Here is a 19,708-nt window from a genome sequence, read left to right on the forward strand (position 1 = left end):
TTGGTCAAGAATGTGAACTTTGCAGCTAGGATGTGTAGTTCGAATCCTAGGTCCAATACTTACTATTTTGGGTAAGTTATATAGCCTTTCGGTCCCTCAGTTCTTCACCCATGAAATGGGATAATAAAAGTCTCTACCTAAGTGGAGTACTTTATGTTGAAGAGAAAATGCATTAAGACAAATCATGAAATTTGTAGGGTTTATTCTGAGCTCAATATTGTATGACTGTATTAATTCAACTATGAACCTAAAAATTTACAGCCAACTTTGAAAGAGATGTATCCTTGCTCTGGAATGTGTTACTGAATATGTTAAAGCTGTAATGAAATGCTTCTTCTAATTATGTGGTTATTAAAAAAATAATTTTTTAAAAATTGTTTGTACCCATGGAAGTTATTGAATATGTCAATGCTGTTGTAATGAAATGCTTCTTCTAATTATATGGTTACTAAAAAAATAATTTTTTAAAAATTGTTTGTACCCACAAATCTGACAACTATATCAGTTAGTGACACAGGTTGACATTGCCTCCAATGTGATAGTCCCTTTCCCAATTCAGTTAGAATGATTGGGTCTATTTTTAGTTTTTGGAGGGACTGTCTGAAGACAGTCAGTTTTGTCTTTATCACAAGTACCTCCTGAATGCCAACTGAGTGACAGTTGTCTATGTCATGTCCCAGGTTCTAGAAGACAAATTGTGAACGTTTCTCCCACCCCAATACCTCCTAGGATGTAGGTGCTAGAGTTGTTGCTTTCCCTCCACCTCTACAAAATTAATGTCCTGTCCTTGTAACTATAACTTAACTCTTTTTCAGTCATCCACTCCTCATACCACCTGGCCTCACATGTAACCATTGTAAATGTTCTTGGTCAGGTGGTTCTTCTTATGATACAAAATGCAATCATTCTAACAAGAGAATCCAGATGACTGAAGTAGAATTATATTTGAATCTGTTAAGCCTATATGACTATCTCCTGGAAGAGATATCAGCCTTACTGTCCCAGAATTGCTGGTGAGGAAAAAAGGTCATATCTAAGAATGTACAGACAGAATCCTAAATTTTCTAATTAGGTTTCTATACGCTTCCCATCTTTTTTCCATCATCTCTCAGGAAGCAGCTGAGAACACATTATCTCTTTTGGGGGACAACTGAACTTGGTGACCAGCCTGCCTTACTCAGATTTTTGGACAAGGAGGAGGTCAGGGAAATAGAGTGGAAAATCTTTTTGAGTCAGTGTTTGAGAAGGCTATTGTAATACTCTGCAAATCGGTATCTGTGGGTGATAGGAAACAGGAGAGATCTGTCAGTACTTTATTAAAATATCTTTTTTATTTTATGTATATGAGTGTATTGCCTGCATGTTTGTAAATGCACCTGTGTTGTACAATACCTGTGGAGGTCAGAAGAGGGTATCAGATTCCTCGAAACTGGAGTTACAGATGATTGTTAGCCGCCATGTGGGTACTAGGATTTGAATCCCAGTCTTCTGCAGGGGCAGCCAGTGCTCTTTACCGCTGAGCCACCTCTCCAGACCCCCATCAGTACTTTATAATTAGTCAGTTATTCATAGTTTTGGTGATAAAAGATGCTCCATTCTCAGACTGCAGATAGTCCAGGAAGCTAAACAGATGACATACATGGTTTTCATGGACCTCATATAGCTGATCAGATTAAAGCAACGTTCAACCTGAAAAAGAACAGTGGTGATAAAGCCACCGTAGATAGTCCTGAGGTGAAGTCAAAGATTCAGTGTCAGTTTGTAAGTAACCAAACATCCTGCATGGTTTGTCTTCATCACTGTGAAACAAACAAACTCTTAGTAGACACCTGAAGTCAGGCATGAAGTGACATAAAAGAGGGTCTTTTACTTTGAGACCAGTTTGTGATGGTGAATGTATTAACACATCCAAAATAATACTGGATCTAGGCATTAACAGTGGCAATGTGGGTAATGCTGGCATGCTTAATAGGCTCCTTCCAGCAACCAATTGCAGTTGATCTCATTGGAGAACAGCCATTTGTCAAACAGGCATCTAAACACCCAGAAAGTTGCAGCAGCTGCTCTTTTCCCCCAGTCCTTGTGGCTCTGGAAGTAGGTGTCTTCGATTTGTTATGCCTTCCTTCCAAGTTAACAGATCAAAAAGCTAGACCATTGGCAATAGCCTATGTGTCAGTAAAAATATAGCAAGAGAAATCATGGGGAATGTTGACCAGAGTTACGAAGAAAGCCTAGACTTCCACTTGCCAAACACAGCTGCAATGTTCACTTTGGGCTTTTGTAGTTGGTGTTGAGGCCAAATGCCTGCAACAAGCCAGAGACACCATGACATTTCAGTTTATCCAGGCTGCCTGTGAATCACGGACTTTACAAGCTAATGGCTTTGCTTTATGCAACAGTGGGGAGAGCTGCCACTTGTTCATATAAATCCAAAGTGCCAGGTCCTTTTTAACCATTTTTGCTTGACAGATACTTGTTGGATGCTTCTTATTAGTCACAAAGTCTGGTTGACTCACACACAAAATGGAGCTTTGAGACTGGAATTCCATGACTTGAACATCAGTTTCAATTAAGTGACCAGGAGCAAGCTAATTGTTTCTTATAGTTGTGTCTAGAGTCAAACCCAAAACCCAAAGAGTAATCTTTGAATAGAGTCTTCCTCCTTTTGCCTAAGTTCCTTTTGCCATAATTGGATGCATATGTATTGCTTTTAGTCCCCATTGTGTGCCGGGAGACTTTGGCTCTGGCACTGTTTCTCCTTAAAGCAGCTAAAATGGAGATAGAGGGGATGGGAAGGTAGTGGCAGAGATGTAGAAGACAGTGAGTCTATGCCAGTAAGCAAGGCACATTTTCTTTTGTTTCAGGCAGCATAGACGCTGCATGTGCCTTGACCACAAACAAATCACTAGTGTTTCCAGCCCACTCAAAGACCTCAGTCAACAGCAAGGTTATTACTTCCGACAATATTTGCTTCATGTGTGGGGGCTCCTTGATTTAGCAGGCCCTCCTCCGTACTGCTTTCTAATTGAGGATACAGTTTTGTACAATTTTGGCTTGTCTCAGGTTTGATTTGTACCATGATTACTTCACACCCTGGACATTTGCTGCCTGCCCTGTTACAATATCATCTCTTAGGGTTCTGTGTAGTTTCAACATAAAGATTGGAGGTGGAAGGGCAGCTATGGGCAGGCCTGTCACTAAGATTTTTTTCCCATTTTCTAGAAATCAAATAATTTTAGTTCTTGCATTTTAGTCTGTGATCCATTTAAGAGTTAATTTTTTTGGTATGAGTTACAGATTGATGCTTATTTTCCCTTACAGATACTAGCTATTCCAGCACCACCACTTTTAAAAGATTCTTTTTTCTCTATTGAATTACTCTGAAGGTTGTTCTCAAAAGTTAGTTTATTCTATATCTGTCTGTCTGGGGACTTGATTCTGTTTCATTAAAGTTCGCATCCTTTGACCAGTATCTTCGTCTTGTTACAGCTTTTAGGAAATCTTAAAATTGGTCAGTATAGGATGCTCAGTTTTGTTCGCTGCCCTTACATATAAATTTTACTAGTCTTATCAGGTTCTTCAAAGGTCTGAGTTCCATTTTACAGATTTAAAAAACTCCTACTTTATATATTTCAGAAACAAAGAAAATGCAGCTCCATTAGAGGAAAACACCACAGGAAAAAATGAGGCCAAAAAAAGAAAGATTGCAGAAACTTCAAATGTTATCACTGAATCATTGCCGTCTGCAGAATCAGAACCTGTTGAAATTGAGGTGGAGATTGCTGAAGGCACAATTGAAGTAGAAGATGAAGGTATTGAAACATTAGAAGAAGTGGCTTCTGACAAGCAATGCATAAAGTACATACAAAGCACAGGTTCCTCTGACGATTCCGCTCTAGCACTGTTGGCGGATATCACCAGCAAGTACCGTCAAGGTGAAAGAAAAGGACAGATTCAGGAAGATGCATCTGACCCCCTAAGCAAACAGGTAGAAGGTATTGAAATTGTGGAACTTCAGCTGTCACATGTGAAGGACTTGTTCCATTGTGAGAAATGTAACCGTTCATTTAAATTGTTTTACCATTTTAAGGAACACATGAAATCACACTCCACTGAAAGTTTTAAATGTGAAATATGCAATAAAAGGTATCTTCGAGAGAGTGCATGGAAACAACACCTAAATTGCTACCACCTTGAAGAAGGTGGAGTCAGTAAGAAGCAAAGAACTGGGAAAAAAATTCACGTATGTCAATACTGTGAGAAACAGTTTGACCACTTTGGACATTTTAAAGAGCATCTACGAAAACATACAGGTAATTAGCAAATACTTTATATTTAAAGAATATTTATTTCTGCATTCACTTGAAGTTTAAATCCTGTTTGTTCCCGTGTTTTCTAATGAGCAGACTGCACACATTGATTTGTTGAAATATTTGATGCTTTAAATGCAAATCATTGACAACTTTGAAAGATTATTACCCTTATGCCTTTGCACTTTTTATATTTTCAAAGAAATATGTGAAACGTAGTTTATAGTTTATATGCTAAGAACCATAAATTATTAAATCCTAGTTAATAGTGTGACTTTGCTCTTCTTATTTTTATACTTATGTTAATATGTTACATAGATAAATATATTTACAAGCAATCAACATGTTTTTATATTTTTTTCCTTTGTGTGGAGGGTATACATACATTTAATGTGTGCCCATGTGTGTGTGGTGTGTATGTAGTTGTTAGTGTGACTGTTACACGTGGGCATGTGGATCAGAGATCAATAATGAGTGTCATTCCTTGATTGCTCTCCACTGTATTTTTTGAGTCACTAAACCTGAAGCTCATCAATTCTGCTAGGTTGGCCAGTGGGCTTCAGGGATCTGCCTACCAGGCCATGTCTGTCCCTCTCCCCACCACCCCCATGGGATTACATGCCCAAACTGTCACTCAGCTTTTTATATGGGCTCTGGGGATCCAAATTCATGCTTATGTGGCAAGCAGTGTACCAACCGAGCCATCTCCCCAGCCCTAATCATCTGTTTTCATCCATTAGCTACTCAGTATATATCCATCTATCTCCACCTCTCAGTGTCACATGTGTCAGGACTGGTCTACAGCCAGAGGAGCTGAGAGTTAATAATGGCTTTATACTCTCCTTTCATGAGAGCCATTCCATGCCTGAGGGGAGAAGTCCTAAGGAGGAAATCTACCTCTGGCCATCATAGTTCTGTAGCTCCTATTACTAATTTTTCTTTCTGTTAAATTTCTTGTCTTTGCTTTTACTGTCCAAGCATTCCTTGCTAGATCTAAGCAAGCATAGGACCTACCATCAGTGACTTCTATTTTTAGTAGGTCCTAAGCCCACTGTAACAAGAGTATGGAAAGAACAGTTACTAAGACCTGCTAAGTGTTAGATTCCTAGACACTTGTACCCAGATCCTTGTTACTTATAGTGAGTAAAGCTGTTTGGGTGATTGGCACCGGAAATATAACATAAGTATCTATACCACTGAAAATGTTTTTCTTTGATGCTGGAATTTGGACAGTTTCTGGTGGTGGTTTTTTAAAATAGATCGCTGTCCAAAGTCACTTGCAGTACACTACTTAAAATTTTGAGGAACCAGGTAGATTCAGAAAATGTGTTATCCTGTACCGTTCAACCCTAGGGGTAATGACTGTTATCACGGAAACAAAGTTAGTCTAGTAACAGGTTTCCAAGCAAAGAAAAGAAACATACACGGGCATAGAGGAAAAAATAGAAGCAAGTTGTTTGCATCACTAATCGAGGGGCATATGACTCCAGGATTGACTCAGTAGAGGAAGATATAGAAATATGGCCAAAGAGATTGTTAGGGTAGGCCACATGGCATGCACTGGGCATCAATATAGGGTATCTGCAAGTGAATGTGGGAGTGATGAGATTTTCTTTTTAATGTCCTGTGCTTTTTCATTTGGTGTTAGCAGAATGAATAATAGAGCTGAAGTAATTTATTCTTTGTCTTTCTTTGCTCTCAAGGTGATTTGTGATGACTTAAGTAACAGCTTGGCTAATTCTTAACAATTCTAGAACCATATGCTCAATATAAGATTAGTTTAGAATATAAGCAAACTAAATTTTGTTTTCTAGACTTTCTAGAAGCAAATTGATCAGATTTTTGGTTTAGGGAGGTGACTGGCAAAAATAGATGGGTGTGGAATAAAACCTGGCTATAATGAGGAATCTTTTGGAGAAATCAAAGTAAGACTGGGAGTTGAGGTAAAGGCAGCAGTAATGGAAAAGGGTGGTGGTTTGAGTAACAGTAAGTAGGCAGGATCCACAGGATTTGGTGATCATTGAGATTTGAGGGTGAAAGAGAGATATCTTTCTGTTGGAGTAACCACATGATTGGGTGACTTGCAAAGGCATCAAAGGGTAAGCTCTTAAGGAGGGAAGGAGAATACCAGTTCTGTTTTGCAGCTCTACCTGAGGGGCCTACAGTAGAAAAGAGCCTTGATATGACCTTGTTTTCAGATAGCTTCTTCCTAGTTTCCAAGAATGAGGTATAAAATCAGAAAGTATGTGGGTCTAAAAGTCACAATTCAATTGTGGCTCCAGTCCTAACATTTGCCAGCTGATGACTGACACTGCTCACTATACGGAAGTGATTTCTTTGTATTAAGGGTAATGGTACCTACTCTACAGGTGTAACAAGATGGTGAAAGCTCTCTGAAAACTAACAGTTCACATCTGGAAAACTAAGTGAATCTGTTGCTATCTCTAGATTTCACTCAGCTTATTTAAACTAATTTTTAAATAGAAACAACTCAAGTGGTATGCAGTGAAAAGTGAGTCTTTCCTACTTAACTAGATCTCTCCAAAAGCAGCTACATGGCTTAGCAGTAGAGCATTATACATAGGCATGCCAAGGATTAAACACCTAGCACTACCTTTTCCTTTTTTTTTTTTTTCAAAGGCAGGGTTAAGGCTCAGTGGTAGATCATTTGCCTTTAACCTTCAGGCATATTCTTACCACACGTACTTTGGGAAAACAAAAAGACCACAGATTTATACTGTTTAATTTCTTTAGGAGTCTTGGTTTTTTGTTGTTGTTTTTTGTTTGTTTTTATTTTATTTTATTTTTTTTTTTGAGTGTGTGTACCCATGGAGACCAGGGACATCAGATCACCTGAGCTGGAGTTACAGAGGTTGTGAACCACTCAACATGGATGCCAGGAACTGAACTCTGATCCTGTGTTAAGAGTAGCTTGTACTCTTAACCACTGAGCTCTCTCCAGTCCTGTCTTCTCTTTTTTTTTTTTTTTTTTTTTCAATTTGGGAGCTTCGTTGTTTGTTTTTTGAGACAGGGCCTCACTTTTGTGAACTAAAGGCTGATTATAGATTCAGTGATGGGGAGAGGTTGGAATATTGCAGGTTTTGAGGCAAGGTCACATTAAGTAGCCTAGACTGGCCTCAAACTTAAGATCTTTTTGCCTCAGCCTCTCATGTGCTGAGATTATAGGCATGTGCTGCCAGATTCAGCCTGCAGTCATTTCTTTTAAAAAAAGGAAACATTTATGAATGTTTGGTTTTCTTTTATTATGTCCCCATAATATTTTAGTACATGGATATGTCTATAACTCTTCATAAACACTAGGTTTTTGCTAGATGTCGCTATTGCCGAACATCCTGTAGTAAGCAGCCTTGTACATTTATCTGTGTACACGTGTTCATGTAAGTTTATTTTTAAATGTTTTTATATTCAGTGTACAAGCATGTATGCCCCCATATATATATACATATATATGTATATATATGTGTATATATATGTGTGTGTGTGTGTATATATATATATGCATGCATGCACTTGCCACAGTGCACATATGGAGGTCAGAGACTAGCTTGTAGGAGTGGTTCCTCCCTTCTACCGTATAGGTTCTGGAGATTGAACTCGGGTCATCAATCTTTTGCCCACTGAGCTATTTTGCTGGCCTAAGTAATTTAATTTTAAAAGAGCAGAATTGCTAGATCAAAAAATATATGCACTTTAGATCTTGGCAAATATTATCAAATTGCTTTTTATTTTTCTCTGTGTATATATGTTGCTTGTGTGCATGTGGCACATGCTAATGAGCACACATGAGTATGTGAAGGCCAGAGATCAACTTCAGGTGTCTTTGTCATTTTCAGTCTCTGACTTTTTTAATTCTGCTTAATGCTTATGGATTTTTTTAATTAAAGATTTTATTTTTAAAAATATTTTTATTTTATATATATGAGTGTGTTGCCTGTATGTATGTAAATTCATCACATGTATGCAGTGCTCACAGAGGCCAGAAGAAGATGTTGAATTCCCTGGAACTGCAGTTATGGACAGTTGTTAGCTGCCATGTGGGTGCTGGGAACCAAACCTAGGGCCAGTGCAAGAGCAGCCAGAGCTCTAAACAACAGAGCCAACTCTGCAGCCCTTTAATTATTTTATTTATTTTTATTTTATATATATGAGTTTTGCCAGCATGTATATAAGTGCACTACATGTCTACTTGGTGCCTGAGGAGGCCAGAAGAGGATGTTGAATCCCCCAGATCTGGAGTTAAGGATCTGTGTTAGCTACCATGTGGGTGTTGGAAAATGAACCTGGGTCCTCTGGAAAAACAGTAATACTCTTAATACACTGAGCCATCTCAGTCCCCCCTGAGCCTCTCTCCAGTCCCCTTCACCTTATTTTTAAAAAATATTTTATTTATTATTATTTTATGTGTATGACTGTGTTGTGTGTGTGTATGTAAGTGCACCTGTGCCATGCAGTGCCTACAGAGGTCAGGAGGGTATTGGAATACCCTGGAACTGTTATGGATGGTTGTTGGTCACCATGTAGGTGCTGGGAACTGAACCTGGGTCCTGTGCAAGAGTAGCCAGTGCTCTTAACTGCTGCACCATATCTTCAGCCCATCTTCACCTTATTTTTTTGAGGCAGAGTCTCTCACTGAACCTAAAGCCTACCCACTGGCTAGGGTGGCTGGTCAGTGAGCTCCAGGGATCCACCTGTTTCCACCCGACCCCTTCCAGGGTTGGAGTTACAGATGTGGTCTGCCACAACTGGCTGCTTTTTTTGTGTATGAGTTTTACCTGCATGTGTTTTAAGTATACATATGCATGCAGTGCCTAAGGAGACCAAAAGAGGGCGTCAGATCCCCTCAAACTGGAGTTATAGGTGGTTAATAGCCACCATGTGGGGACTGGGAATGGAACCTCGGTCTTCTGCAAGAGCAGCCAGTGCTCTTAATTGTTGGCCCATCTCTCCAGCCCACAACTGACTCTTTATGTGAGTGCCCGAGATCCAAACTCAGATCCCCATGCTTGCACACTTTGCCAGCTGAACCATCTCCGCAGCCCCTCTGTTTACCTTTTAAAGATGCTGTGACAATTTTTGCTTATAGATGTCATTGATAATGAAAAACTACACAGTGATAAAAAACCATTTTGTTTAACATATTTTTCAACATACCTGAAATTAAAAAATTTCCTATATCAACATTAATTCGAAATAATAGATACCACCTTTAATTTTTTTTTTTTTGTCACGTGGAAACTCTTCAAGTGCTGCTGTGTTTATTTTAATGGGGAAGAACATGTGAATCTTTAACTTCATTGTATCATTCTACTTAAAAATTTTTGGTCACATCTGGGCCTCTGCCTCTTAAGTCTTAGTCCTGTTCTCTGCAAGCATCATCCTGTCCCTGAATTTTCTTACTCTTTTCTGAACTATAATTTTTTTGAGACAGGGTCTCCATGTAGCCCCAGCTGGCCTACAAGCTTGCTCTGTGGACCAGGCTGGCCTCTAATTCACAAAGATCTACCTGCCTCTGCCTCCCAAGTGCTGGGACTGAAGGTATGTACCACCATGCCTGGCTTAACTATTCTTGTCCCTTCTACCTCCATGCTTTTCAGTCCTTCTCTCCCTTACAGTGTATTGCCACATTTTTTATTTTTCTTCTTATCAAACCTCATTATAGTATGTACCTTTTCTTGCTTAGAGAGATCCTGCTTATATTTAGATACCCTTCATCTTGCAATAATTGCAGTTGTTGACTCCTCCTTTGTTGGTGAACAGTACTAAAGAAAGTTCTTATCTCACATCTTAAGTAAGACAATTTGTTGTCTCTTTTCTTTTTCTTATTCTTTACCCAGGTCCTCACTGTAGTACTCTAGACCCTTGTATACTCCACTTAAGCAGATAACATACCTACCTTCTCACCCACATATATCCTGCGGCTTTCTTTTTCTATGAATGGACAGTCCTGAGTCTTAGAACTTACTATGTCTTCTAAGACCATGTTTCATCCTTCATTCCAACTTTTCCTTTCCTTCTCCACTGCCTTACTTTCACACAGAAAATCAATAAGTAGTGATAATTTATTTTGGCCTAAAGATCTCTTCTAGTCTTTATTTTTAAGTTTGTTAAGGGGGCAGGGGGTGTTTGTGACTTGAACCCAGGACCTCATTCATGCTAGATAAGTACTCTGCACTGAACCATACCCCCAGCCACATTTCTGGATTTATCTTGGAATTGTTTGCTGCTATTTCTTGGCAGTTCCATTCCTGTTTTCCATTGCTAACTCATCTACTTGGTGTTTCATTATATAGTATCCTTGGGTTTGTAACCGTGTAACGTTCTTAGAGCTCTTAACCCATTTTGAAAGTATTTGCTATCACTGAAAATGACCTCTTAGACTATATATATAGATCCACCATGTATTGGCTCCAGAATTGTCTATACAACTATCTGTTGAGCATCACCACTCTACACTGAGTACCTTTTTTAAAATTTTATATTTTGGGGGGGTTGGAGTGATAGCTCAACAGTTAAGAACACTGGCTGTTCTTGCAGAAGACCCAGTTCGTATCCCAGCACCCACATGGCAGCTAATAGCTGTCTGTAAACTCCAGTTCCAGGGGATCCAACAGCTTCTTCTGTCCTCTGAGGGCATTGCATGACATGGGTGTACTTACATGCAGGCAATGTACTCATATACATAAAATAAAAATAGTAAATAAAGGCTGGGCGTGGAGGCAGAGGCAGGTGGATCTCTGTGAGTTCAAGGCCAGCCTGGTCTACATAGTGAGTTCCAGGACAGCTGGGGCTACAGGGAGACCCTGTCTCAAAAAGACAAAAAAAAAAAAAAAAAATAGTCAATTTTTTTTTTTTTTGAGGTCCAGTCTCATGACTCCCATCCAGATAGGCCTTAAACCTAATATGCTGCTCAGGATGACTTGAACCTCTGACCCTTCTGCCTACATCACCCAGGTGTTGGGATAACAGATGTGTACCACCACTCCTAGTTTATGATGTGCTAGGACTCAAACCCAGATCTTTGTGCGTGCTAGGCAAGCACTTTTCAACTCAACTACATCCCCAACACTGCTCTGAGTACTTGAACTCAGCACATATAACTAAAATTTGTGCTCTTTCCCAGCACACCCACCACAGACAGATCTTGAACTCCTGGGTTCTTGGTACTACGTGGCATTCTAAGCCAGAGACCAAGGAGTTGTACTTGATCCTTCCTTCCTTACCCAAATTCACCGTGCAGTTTTAACTCTCTGCCTCTGATTGGTCTGTTCAGTTAGTTATCTCATTCTGTTCCAGGCAGAATTGCCCTCCTTTCTGCTGCTGCAGCATTTCTTCCTAGCTCTCTTATAAATAGTCTCCAGGGCTTCACATTTATTTTCATCTCTCTCATGAAAAAATTTAACAGCAGCTTACTTATCTTTTTGTTTTTTTTTTTATTAGTTTAGTTGGTTTTTTTTTTTTTTTTTTTTTTTTTTTTGAGAGAGAGAGTCTTGTATTGCCCAGGTTTGCCTCAAACTAAGAATCTTCTGCCTCAGCCTCCTAGTATTGAGCATTGGGATTGTATGCCTCCATGTCCAGCTTATTTACCTTTCATCTTCATCACCTAATACATGGTCTGGTACATGGTAAGTGTCGGGGAAAAGTGCTTGGGGGAAGGATAGTGCTACATTTCCATAAAATAGAGATTAATTGGGGTTTTTGTTTGTTTCTTTCTTTTTGTTGTAGTTTTTGCTTGCTTGTTTTCTTTTTGTTTGGTTTGTTTTTTAAGACAGGGTCTCCTTGATGCCCCAGGTGGTCTGGAACTTGCTATGTAGACCTGACTGGCTGCTGGCCTTGATCTCACAGATATCAGTCTGCCTCTGCCTCCTGAATGCTAGAATTAATAAGTAAGGAAAGTAATTTCAGGTGTAACAACATCGATTTCCCTCTCTTACCAATGTGTTATTAAGCCAGACGAGGTGGCACACACCTTTAATCCCAGCACTCAGGAGGCAGAGGCAGGCAGATCTCTGGGAGTTCTACATAGAGAGTTCCAGGCCAGCTGGGGCTACAGCGAGACTCTGTCTCAAAAAGACCAAAAAAGAAGAAAAAAAAATGTGTTATTAAGCCAAGCATGTGGTACATGCCTATAATTGAAGCACTTGGGAGACTGAGTCAGGAGGACTGCAAGTTTGAGGCCAGCCTGGAGACAAGAGGCTGGAGATACGGCTCAGCAGTTAAGGGCATTGCTGCTCTTGCAGACAACTCGGGTTTGATTCCCAGTACCCACATGGTGGCTAACAACTGTCTACAACTCCACTCCCAGGGGAGTCTAATGCCCTCTTCTGACCTCTGCGGGCATTGTGCACTTACATGCAGACAATACACTCATACACACAAAATATTTACGTAGGAAAGAAAGCCAGGTGTGGTGCCACATACCCATAATCTCAGCACTTGGGAGGCAGAAGCTCAATCAGAATGACAAGTATGAGGACAGCCTAGTCTACATGGTGAGTTCAGGCCAGGCAGAGCTACATAGTTAAACACACACACACACACACACACACACACACACACGGGAAGGAAAAAATGCTGTTAACAAAAGGAACTGGGGGTATAGTTTATCAATAGTAGATCAGTTGCCTGGCATGCATGAGTCAGGCCTATGGTTTGATTCCTAGCACTGCAAATAATCAAAAAATAAACTAAATTTGCCTTTGCTGATTTTTAAATTTGTTAATGTGTTTTTTTCTTACATTAGGTGAAAAACCTTTTGAATGTTCAAATTGTCATGAACGATTTGCTAGAAATAGCACTCTCAAATGTCACCTCACTGCATGCCAAACCGGAGTAGGGGCAAAAAAGGGAAGGAAGAAGCTTTATGAATGCCAGGTATGTGTGAGTGTATTTTGTTCTTACCAAAGGAATGTGTTTGCCATCATTAGAGGTGCAGAGTAAATAGTTTCGGACTTAACCAGGGTTGACTTGGAAGTTTTTGACTTGACAGTGGTGCAAAAGGTTTATGCCTTCAGCAGAAACCATTCTTGGAATTTTGAAATTTGATCTTTTCTTGAGCTAGTGATGCACAGTAGGATGTTCTTTTGTGACACTAGGCAGCAGCAGCAGCTCCAGCTCCTAGTCAGCTGTGCATTCACAGCTACAAACAACTGATAGTTCATGGTGCATCCATCCTGTGGCCCTAGGATAGTTATGAATGTAGGCCAACACAAAATTGTAAAATTATTTAGAACATTGTTAGAAAAAAAAAAAAAAACCTGCCTAGCTCATATTGTGAACTTTGTAGATGACAAATAGTCTTGCAGTGTCAAAAAGTTGGACTGCCTGCTATGTGTTACTAAGCTATGGTGTATTTAATGTATTTTTGACTTGCAAGATTATAGTGGGTGTATCAGAATGCAACTTTGGTAAATCAAGGAGTTCAGAATCTCATGCAAGCTATAGAGCTTTGCAAAGACTTGAGAATAAAGAACAGTGTATGTATTTTATAAGGGGGATTAGAGTAATATTTTTACTCAACCCTAGATGACATTAATGTCAGTTAAAAAAAAATGTGTCTTAACATAGTAGGTACTCTGAAACACTGGAAAGTCTCTGTCGTCGTTCCCCCACCTCCCTTTTCTTAGAAAATAGTGTTTTGTTTTTGTTTCTTTGAGACAGGGCCTCATTTATCTTAGGCTAGCCTCAAGCTCACTTGTAGCAAAGAAGAACCTTGAGTTTATGATCCTCCTACTTTGATCCCCAGAGTGCTGAGGCATGCACCTGGTTTGTGAGGAATTAGAAGCTTTTTTTTTTTTTTTTTTTTTTTTTACATTTTTGCATTTATTTATTTATTCACAGTGGGGGTACACATACCAAAAGGTGTGTGTAGAGGTCAGAGGACAACTTGAAGGAGTCGGTTCTCTACTTCCACCATGTGGATTCTGGAGATGGAACTCAGGTTGTCAGGTTTAATGTGAAATACCTTTACCCACTGAACTGTCTCACCTGTCCATAATTAGAGTTATTCTTAACTGTAGGAACAACCATTAGAAATTTCAAGAGAGGCAGAGAAGGCAGACCAGTTACAACTGTGTCATCTTCTGTGATTAGTGTTTTTATCCCAAATAATGTAGTGGGTCTAAATCTTGAAATTATGGTAGAAATTATGGTATTATTGCTTTATATTTAATACTTAAACGGGGCATATTGAAATGTTTCCCAGAATCTATTAAGTTGTTAGATGTATCTGCTGAAAGACCAAATGAAACAAAGTGTTTGAAATAGATTTGCACTAAATTCTGTGACTGCCTTACTTAGAACATCTTCCTAAAACTTTTTAACTTACCCATGTGAATGGTGGTATTGTGTGGTTTTTGTTTGTTATGCTGGGGATGGAACCTAGGGCCTCATATTCAGCTCTTACTCATATTTTTATTTTATGTGTATTGGTGTTTTGCCTGCATGTATATAAGTGCACTATGTATATGCACTGCCCGCAGAGGTCAGAAGAGGGTATTGGATCCATTGGAACTGGAGTTAACAGTTGTTAGTTGCCGTGTGAGTGCTGAGAACCAAACCAGCAAGAGCATCCAGTTGCTCTTAACCCCCAGCCAGCTCTCCAGCTCCTTCCAGCCCTTTTAAATGTATTCTTTGTTTTGTTTTGTGTTTCGCAGTGCTGAGGATTGGATCCTGTGCCCTGTACATGCCAGGCAAGCACTCTGCTGTGCTAACCTCTACCCTTCAATGTATTTTGTTGTTGTTGTTGTTGTTTTGGGGTTGTGTTTGTTTTTTTTTTTGTCTTTTTGAGACAGGGTCTCCCTGTAGCTCCAGCTGTCCTGGAACTCACTATGTAGACCAGGCTGGCCTCAAACTCAAAAAGATCCGCCTTCCTCTGCCTCCCTAGTGTTGGGATTAAAGGCATATGCCACCACGCCCAGCCAGTGTATTGTTTTATAGAGACTAAATATCTATTTTTACTTCAGTTTGAGTGTAAGTATTGTTAACATATTACATTTGATTATTTCAGGTCTGTAACAGTGTGTTTAACAGCTGGGACCAGTTTAAAGACCACTTAGTAATACACACTGGAGATAAACCCAACCATTGTACTCTATGTGACTTATGGTTTATGCAAGGAAATGAACTAAGGAGGCATCTTAGTGATGCTCACAATATTTCAGAGCGTCTAGTAACTGAAGAAGTCCTTTCAGTAGAAACACATGTGCAAACTGAACCAGTGACATCAATGACTATTATAGAACAAGTTGGGAAGGTGCACGTATTACCATTGCTTCAGGTCCAGGTGGATTCAGCACAAGTAACTGTGGAACAAGTCCATCCAGATCTGCTCCAGGACAGCCAAGTGCATGATGCACATATAAGTGAGCTTCCAGAACAGGTCCAAGTGAGTTACCTGGAAGTGGGTCGGATTCAGACTGAAGAAGGTACTGAAGTGCATGTGGAGGAGCTCCATGTTGAGCGGGTAAATCAGATGCCAGTCGAAGTACAAACTGAGCTTCTGGAAGCAGACTTGGACCACATGACCCCCGAAATCATGAGCCAAGAGGAGAGAGAGCCTAGCCACACAGATGCTGCTGAGCCTGCCATGGAAGATCTTGAAGACGCTGAGCGTTTAGAGACCAAACCAAGAGGGTATTCCCAGGCTGGAAAAGCCGAGAATGACAGAACAGCTCTACCAGTTTTAGAATGAAATAACAAATGAGTCTGTTTCTAGATTTACACATCTGGTGAACTGATGGGCAGTGTGACTGTCTGTAAGCTAACAGATAAGTGGACCAAAGTTAAACTATTTCCTGTTGTACTAAACTGTTCCTTTAGAAACAAACTGATGCCCCTCCTTCCAGTTAATGCCATAGAGTGGGGTTATTTCTCGTGAGTGGGAGCTTTGAGACATGTCTTTCTGGTAACTTAAGTGGATTATATTCTTATATGGTTGGGTATGAATGTACCTATTTTCATTGTGGTAAGGGTCTCCCTTTTCTCTTCCCCAGGTCATGTCCTTCCTCAAATTCTCTGCATAGTGTAAAATCATACATAAACCATTAGAATACTTATGTATTCTAATGCATGTTAGAAAATTGAATCTGTAGGACACAAAAGACTGCATGAAGAAAAGCGCATTGTTACTGTGCAGTTAAATCTTGGGTTTGGCTTGCTTTCTTTTGAACAACATTCTCGTCTATCCCAGTGGTTACAGATGCTGTCTCCACAACAGAAATGGTGGTGATGGCAAAATTTCTAGAATGTTTAAAACAAAAAAATAGAAGAAAAACAAAAACACCCATGTGCCTTTTCAAAACCAACTAAACTTCTGTAAATCATCTCTGGTTCTTTCAAAGTTTGTGTTTTAAGGAGCAGTGCAAACAGTGCTATAGTACTTTGTATTTTTGCTTATAATGACAACTACCAATTCTTTCTCGTTTGTTACACTGAAAATTTTTCATTTACTGGCAGCTGAAGGGCCATTTTCAATTGGGAAAATTCGTTTACATCTGTGGTAAACTTTATTTTGATGAGAAATTGCACTAATATTTTACCACCAGATGGAAAAAAGCATAGATGAGTGTCATTTAAAAATTAAATGTATTTAAAATAAAGTACAGAGGAAAAACATGTATATAATATATCAGGCTTTGTTTTGAATGGAATCTTTTCCCCCCAGTCCTTAATGTAAAGATTTTGTGCTATAACTTTTAAAGCCATACAAATAAGAGTGCTAAACTATGGACTTAAAAGTAGGTGTGTAAATATTTTTAATCAGTATTACTTGGAAAATAAAGTATAATCACATAAAATCAATATGCTATTTTCTTTACCTGTTAAATATTGGGAAATATTTACATTTTTAAAGTAAACTTTAAAATTATGTGTTCATGGCTCTTATTTTTTAATTACTAATGTGTAACTTGGAATACGGTCAGAGATTTTTCATGTACTTTTGCGTCTGTATTAACATGACTCATTAAGATATAAAATTCTCAATACATTCATACCCCAAAATTAGCTTTTTTTAAGAAGTTGTTTATATTTATTGTAGTTCTTAACATAGCACAAGAGCAAGTGGAGGTTTTTTTAGCCGCCCCTTTAGAAATCCTGGCATTAAATGATAACACAGAAATTGCAGCTATTTCAGGAATAAGGGGTCTTTTATTTTAAAATCAAGACAAGTCGTATGGATTTCAAGTATGTTCTGTTTGGTTAAGTGCCTACCTCAAAGTTCATGTATTTGTTTTACAATATCTTATTTTTAGTTTATATATATGAGTGTTTTGCCTGCTTGTAGTGCAGCATGTATGTACAATTCCTGCTGAGGCCAGAAGAGGGCATTGGATCCTTTGGAACTGGAGTTACTGATAAGGTTGTGAGCCGCCTTGTGGATGCTTGAAACCTAACCTGGATCCTCTGCAAGAGCTGCCAGTCAGTGCTGTTAACTGCTGAGCTGTCTCTCCAGTCCCTGTATTTTGTTTTCTTTGAAGTTAGAAAATACTGAGCTAACTATAGTTGGTTTTTTTAAAACTCTGGCAGATTACAGCCTCAAACATGTAAACTGCTGGCTAGGGTCCAGTGATTTTCAAATGCTGAAAATACATGCTTTGCCCTTAGCCAAGGTATAAAACAAAGTTTATTTTAAGCATAATCTCTTTTGAAAGCAGTGACCACAAAACGAGATCAGAGGCAAAGGCACTTTAAAGTATTATCATTTGTGTTTTCATGTTTGGCAAAGCCTCTCAAAGAGAGGTGACTGTAGCTCCTTCTGTTCCCAAAAGGCTGTTGGTATGTTCACAACGCAGGTGAGGAAAGCAGCCCATTAGGGATAAGCTTTTGGCTGAATAGTACTTTGTAGTTTGCAAAACGTTTTGCGTGTAACAGTTTTTAAAAACAAATATGCATTTGCTCCAAGTACTAAACTGGGTATTTGTTCTGAGCATTTTCCTACTGGGGCTTTCAGCTAAGTCTGTTAGGTATGGTAGCTGCAGAGTGGAGTGCAGTATTCAGCCTTACAGATAGACAGCACTTCCTGGACACCAGTTGAGTGCCCAGCAATTCAATGCTGATCATCCACATTTAGAGCAAAGTCCCCCAAATCAAATGCTCACATTGCTCCCACTTCACACACAGCCACAAATTCAGTCAACAAACTACAAGCATTTATGCTCAGCCAACTATAAGTTAGGGTTGTCTGTGAACTCCACCCCAAAGTTCAGTAATGCCACCAAACATCTCACAAGTCAAGAAAACACAATACTTGAACTTTAACCAATTGCAGTTTTGAAGACAAGGATACAACTCAGGAACAAAAATGAAAGAGATGCATAAATAAAATGTGGACGTGGAGTGTCCTTGTTTACTACCCTCCAGCACATTGATGTTTTCAACAACCTGTTTCTCCTTAATTGAAGAAAGCTTCCATAGCCTAGGCTGATAAAATTATTGGTCAATTCAGTCTCCAGCATCTCTGCTTTCCTAGGAAGGCTGGGGGTCAGAGGGAGCTGACAGTTGAAGCTGTTTATTATGGTTGGCTCCTCTGATGTCTTGTACTCATCTTGAAGCTGTCTCTAGGGGTAACATACTCTACCAGCAGTCAGTTCATTAGTAAAAGCTGGTACGTCCAAAGGGGGCTTGTTCCAAGTAACAAAAAACATTTCCTGCCAGCAAGAGTTTTCAGAGGTCTGGAGATGCAGGTACAAGACTGTTTAATACCACACCATAGGAAGTTCAGAGTAAAACTAAATCCTGTGAGTACACTTAAAAGCCAGACACCTTTGATATGTACAAAATCAGAAGGCCGCTTGTAGCTTATCTAGCTTACCAAGGCTACTCTCTACTGTAGGAATACTTTCAGGGATGTTGGCACTTCAGTTTAGCATGTGTTAAAGTGACAATGTCATTTATTAAGGTGCTTAAAGTAGTCTTTTTGAACTGATAGAGGAAATGAGATTGACCTGACTTTGGAGAAAATCTAAGTTTTTAAGTCATTAATGCTAACCTTTGCATTAATTACATTTGGAGGAGACCTAGGCTTCATTTTTTTTGTGTAATGCGCTGAGCTGTGCTGCAGCACCTAACAAAATTTGCCATAAGGATTAAAGTGAGAATTAGCAGGAGTAAATCTGCCAAACCCCCATCACCAGCAGTTAATGAAGTGTATTGCTCTGAAACTATGAATATAGAGGCTGTCATAAAATACAGTCAGAATTTAGAGGATGTCTTAAAACTTCTTTAAACTTCATCGAATTGTACTGACATAAGTAGATAGGCAGCAGGTGAACCTGGTCTTTGTCCTTTCAGCCTAGTAAGACTAACTGAAGCAATTCCTACCTTGGTATTTCTAGCAAAATAGAGCCTAGGAAAGAAAAGTTTCATTGTAACAATAGCTG

The 19,708-nt window shown here is 39.3% G+C and overlaps 1 protein-coding gene across 10 annotated transcripts in view; it reads left to right on the forward strand.

The window, feature by feature from the left end:
* Znf131 (zinc finger protein 131) overlaps positions 1-17,202 on the forward strand; it is a 117,137-nt gene extending 99,935 nt beyond the window's left edge. For 6 of the 10 annotated variants that reach the window (XM_008842110.3, XM_008842108.3, XM_008842109.3 and 3 more), the window contains exons 5-7: positions 3,637-4,313; positions 13,072-13,202; positions 15,337-17,202. In XM_008842110.3, coding sequence (XP_008840332.1) covers positions 3,637-4,313; positions 13,072-13,202; positions 15,337-16,020 — 1,492 coding nt within the window. In that variant the 3' untranslated portion in view covers positions 16,021-17,202. The remainder of the gene's footprint in view (positions 1-3,636; positions 4,314-13,071; positions 13,203-15,336) is intronic. The other 4 variants (XM_008842112.3, XM_017800339.2, XM_029567812.1 and 1 more) reach the window with 3 other exon arrangements.
* Positions 17,203-19,708: the final 2,506 nt, after the last annotated feature.

This window comes from Nannospalax galili, unplaced genomic scaffold (assembly GCF_000622305.1).
Source record: "Nannospalax galili isolate Female #2095 unplaced genomic scaffold, S.galili_v1.0 scaffold139, whole genome shotgun sequence".
NCBI lineage: Eukaryota > Metazoa > Chordata > Mammalia > Rodentia > Spalacidae > Nannospalax > Nannospalax galili.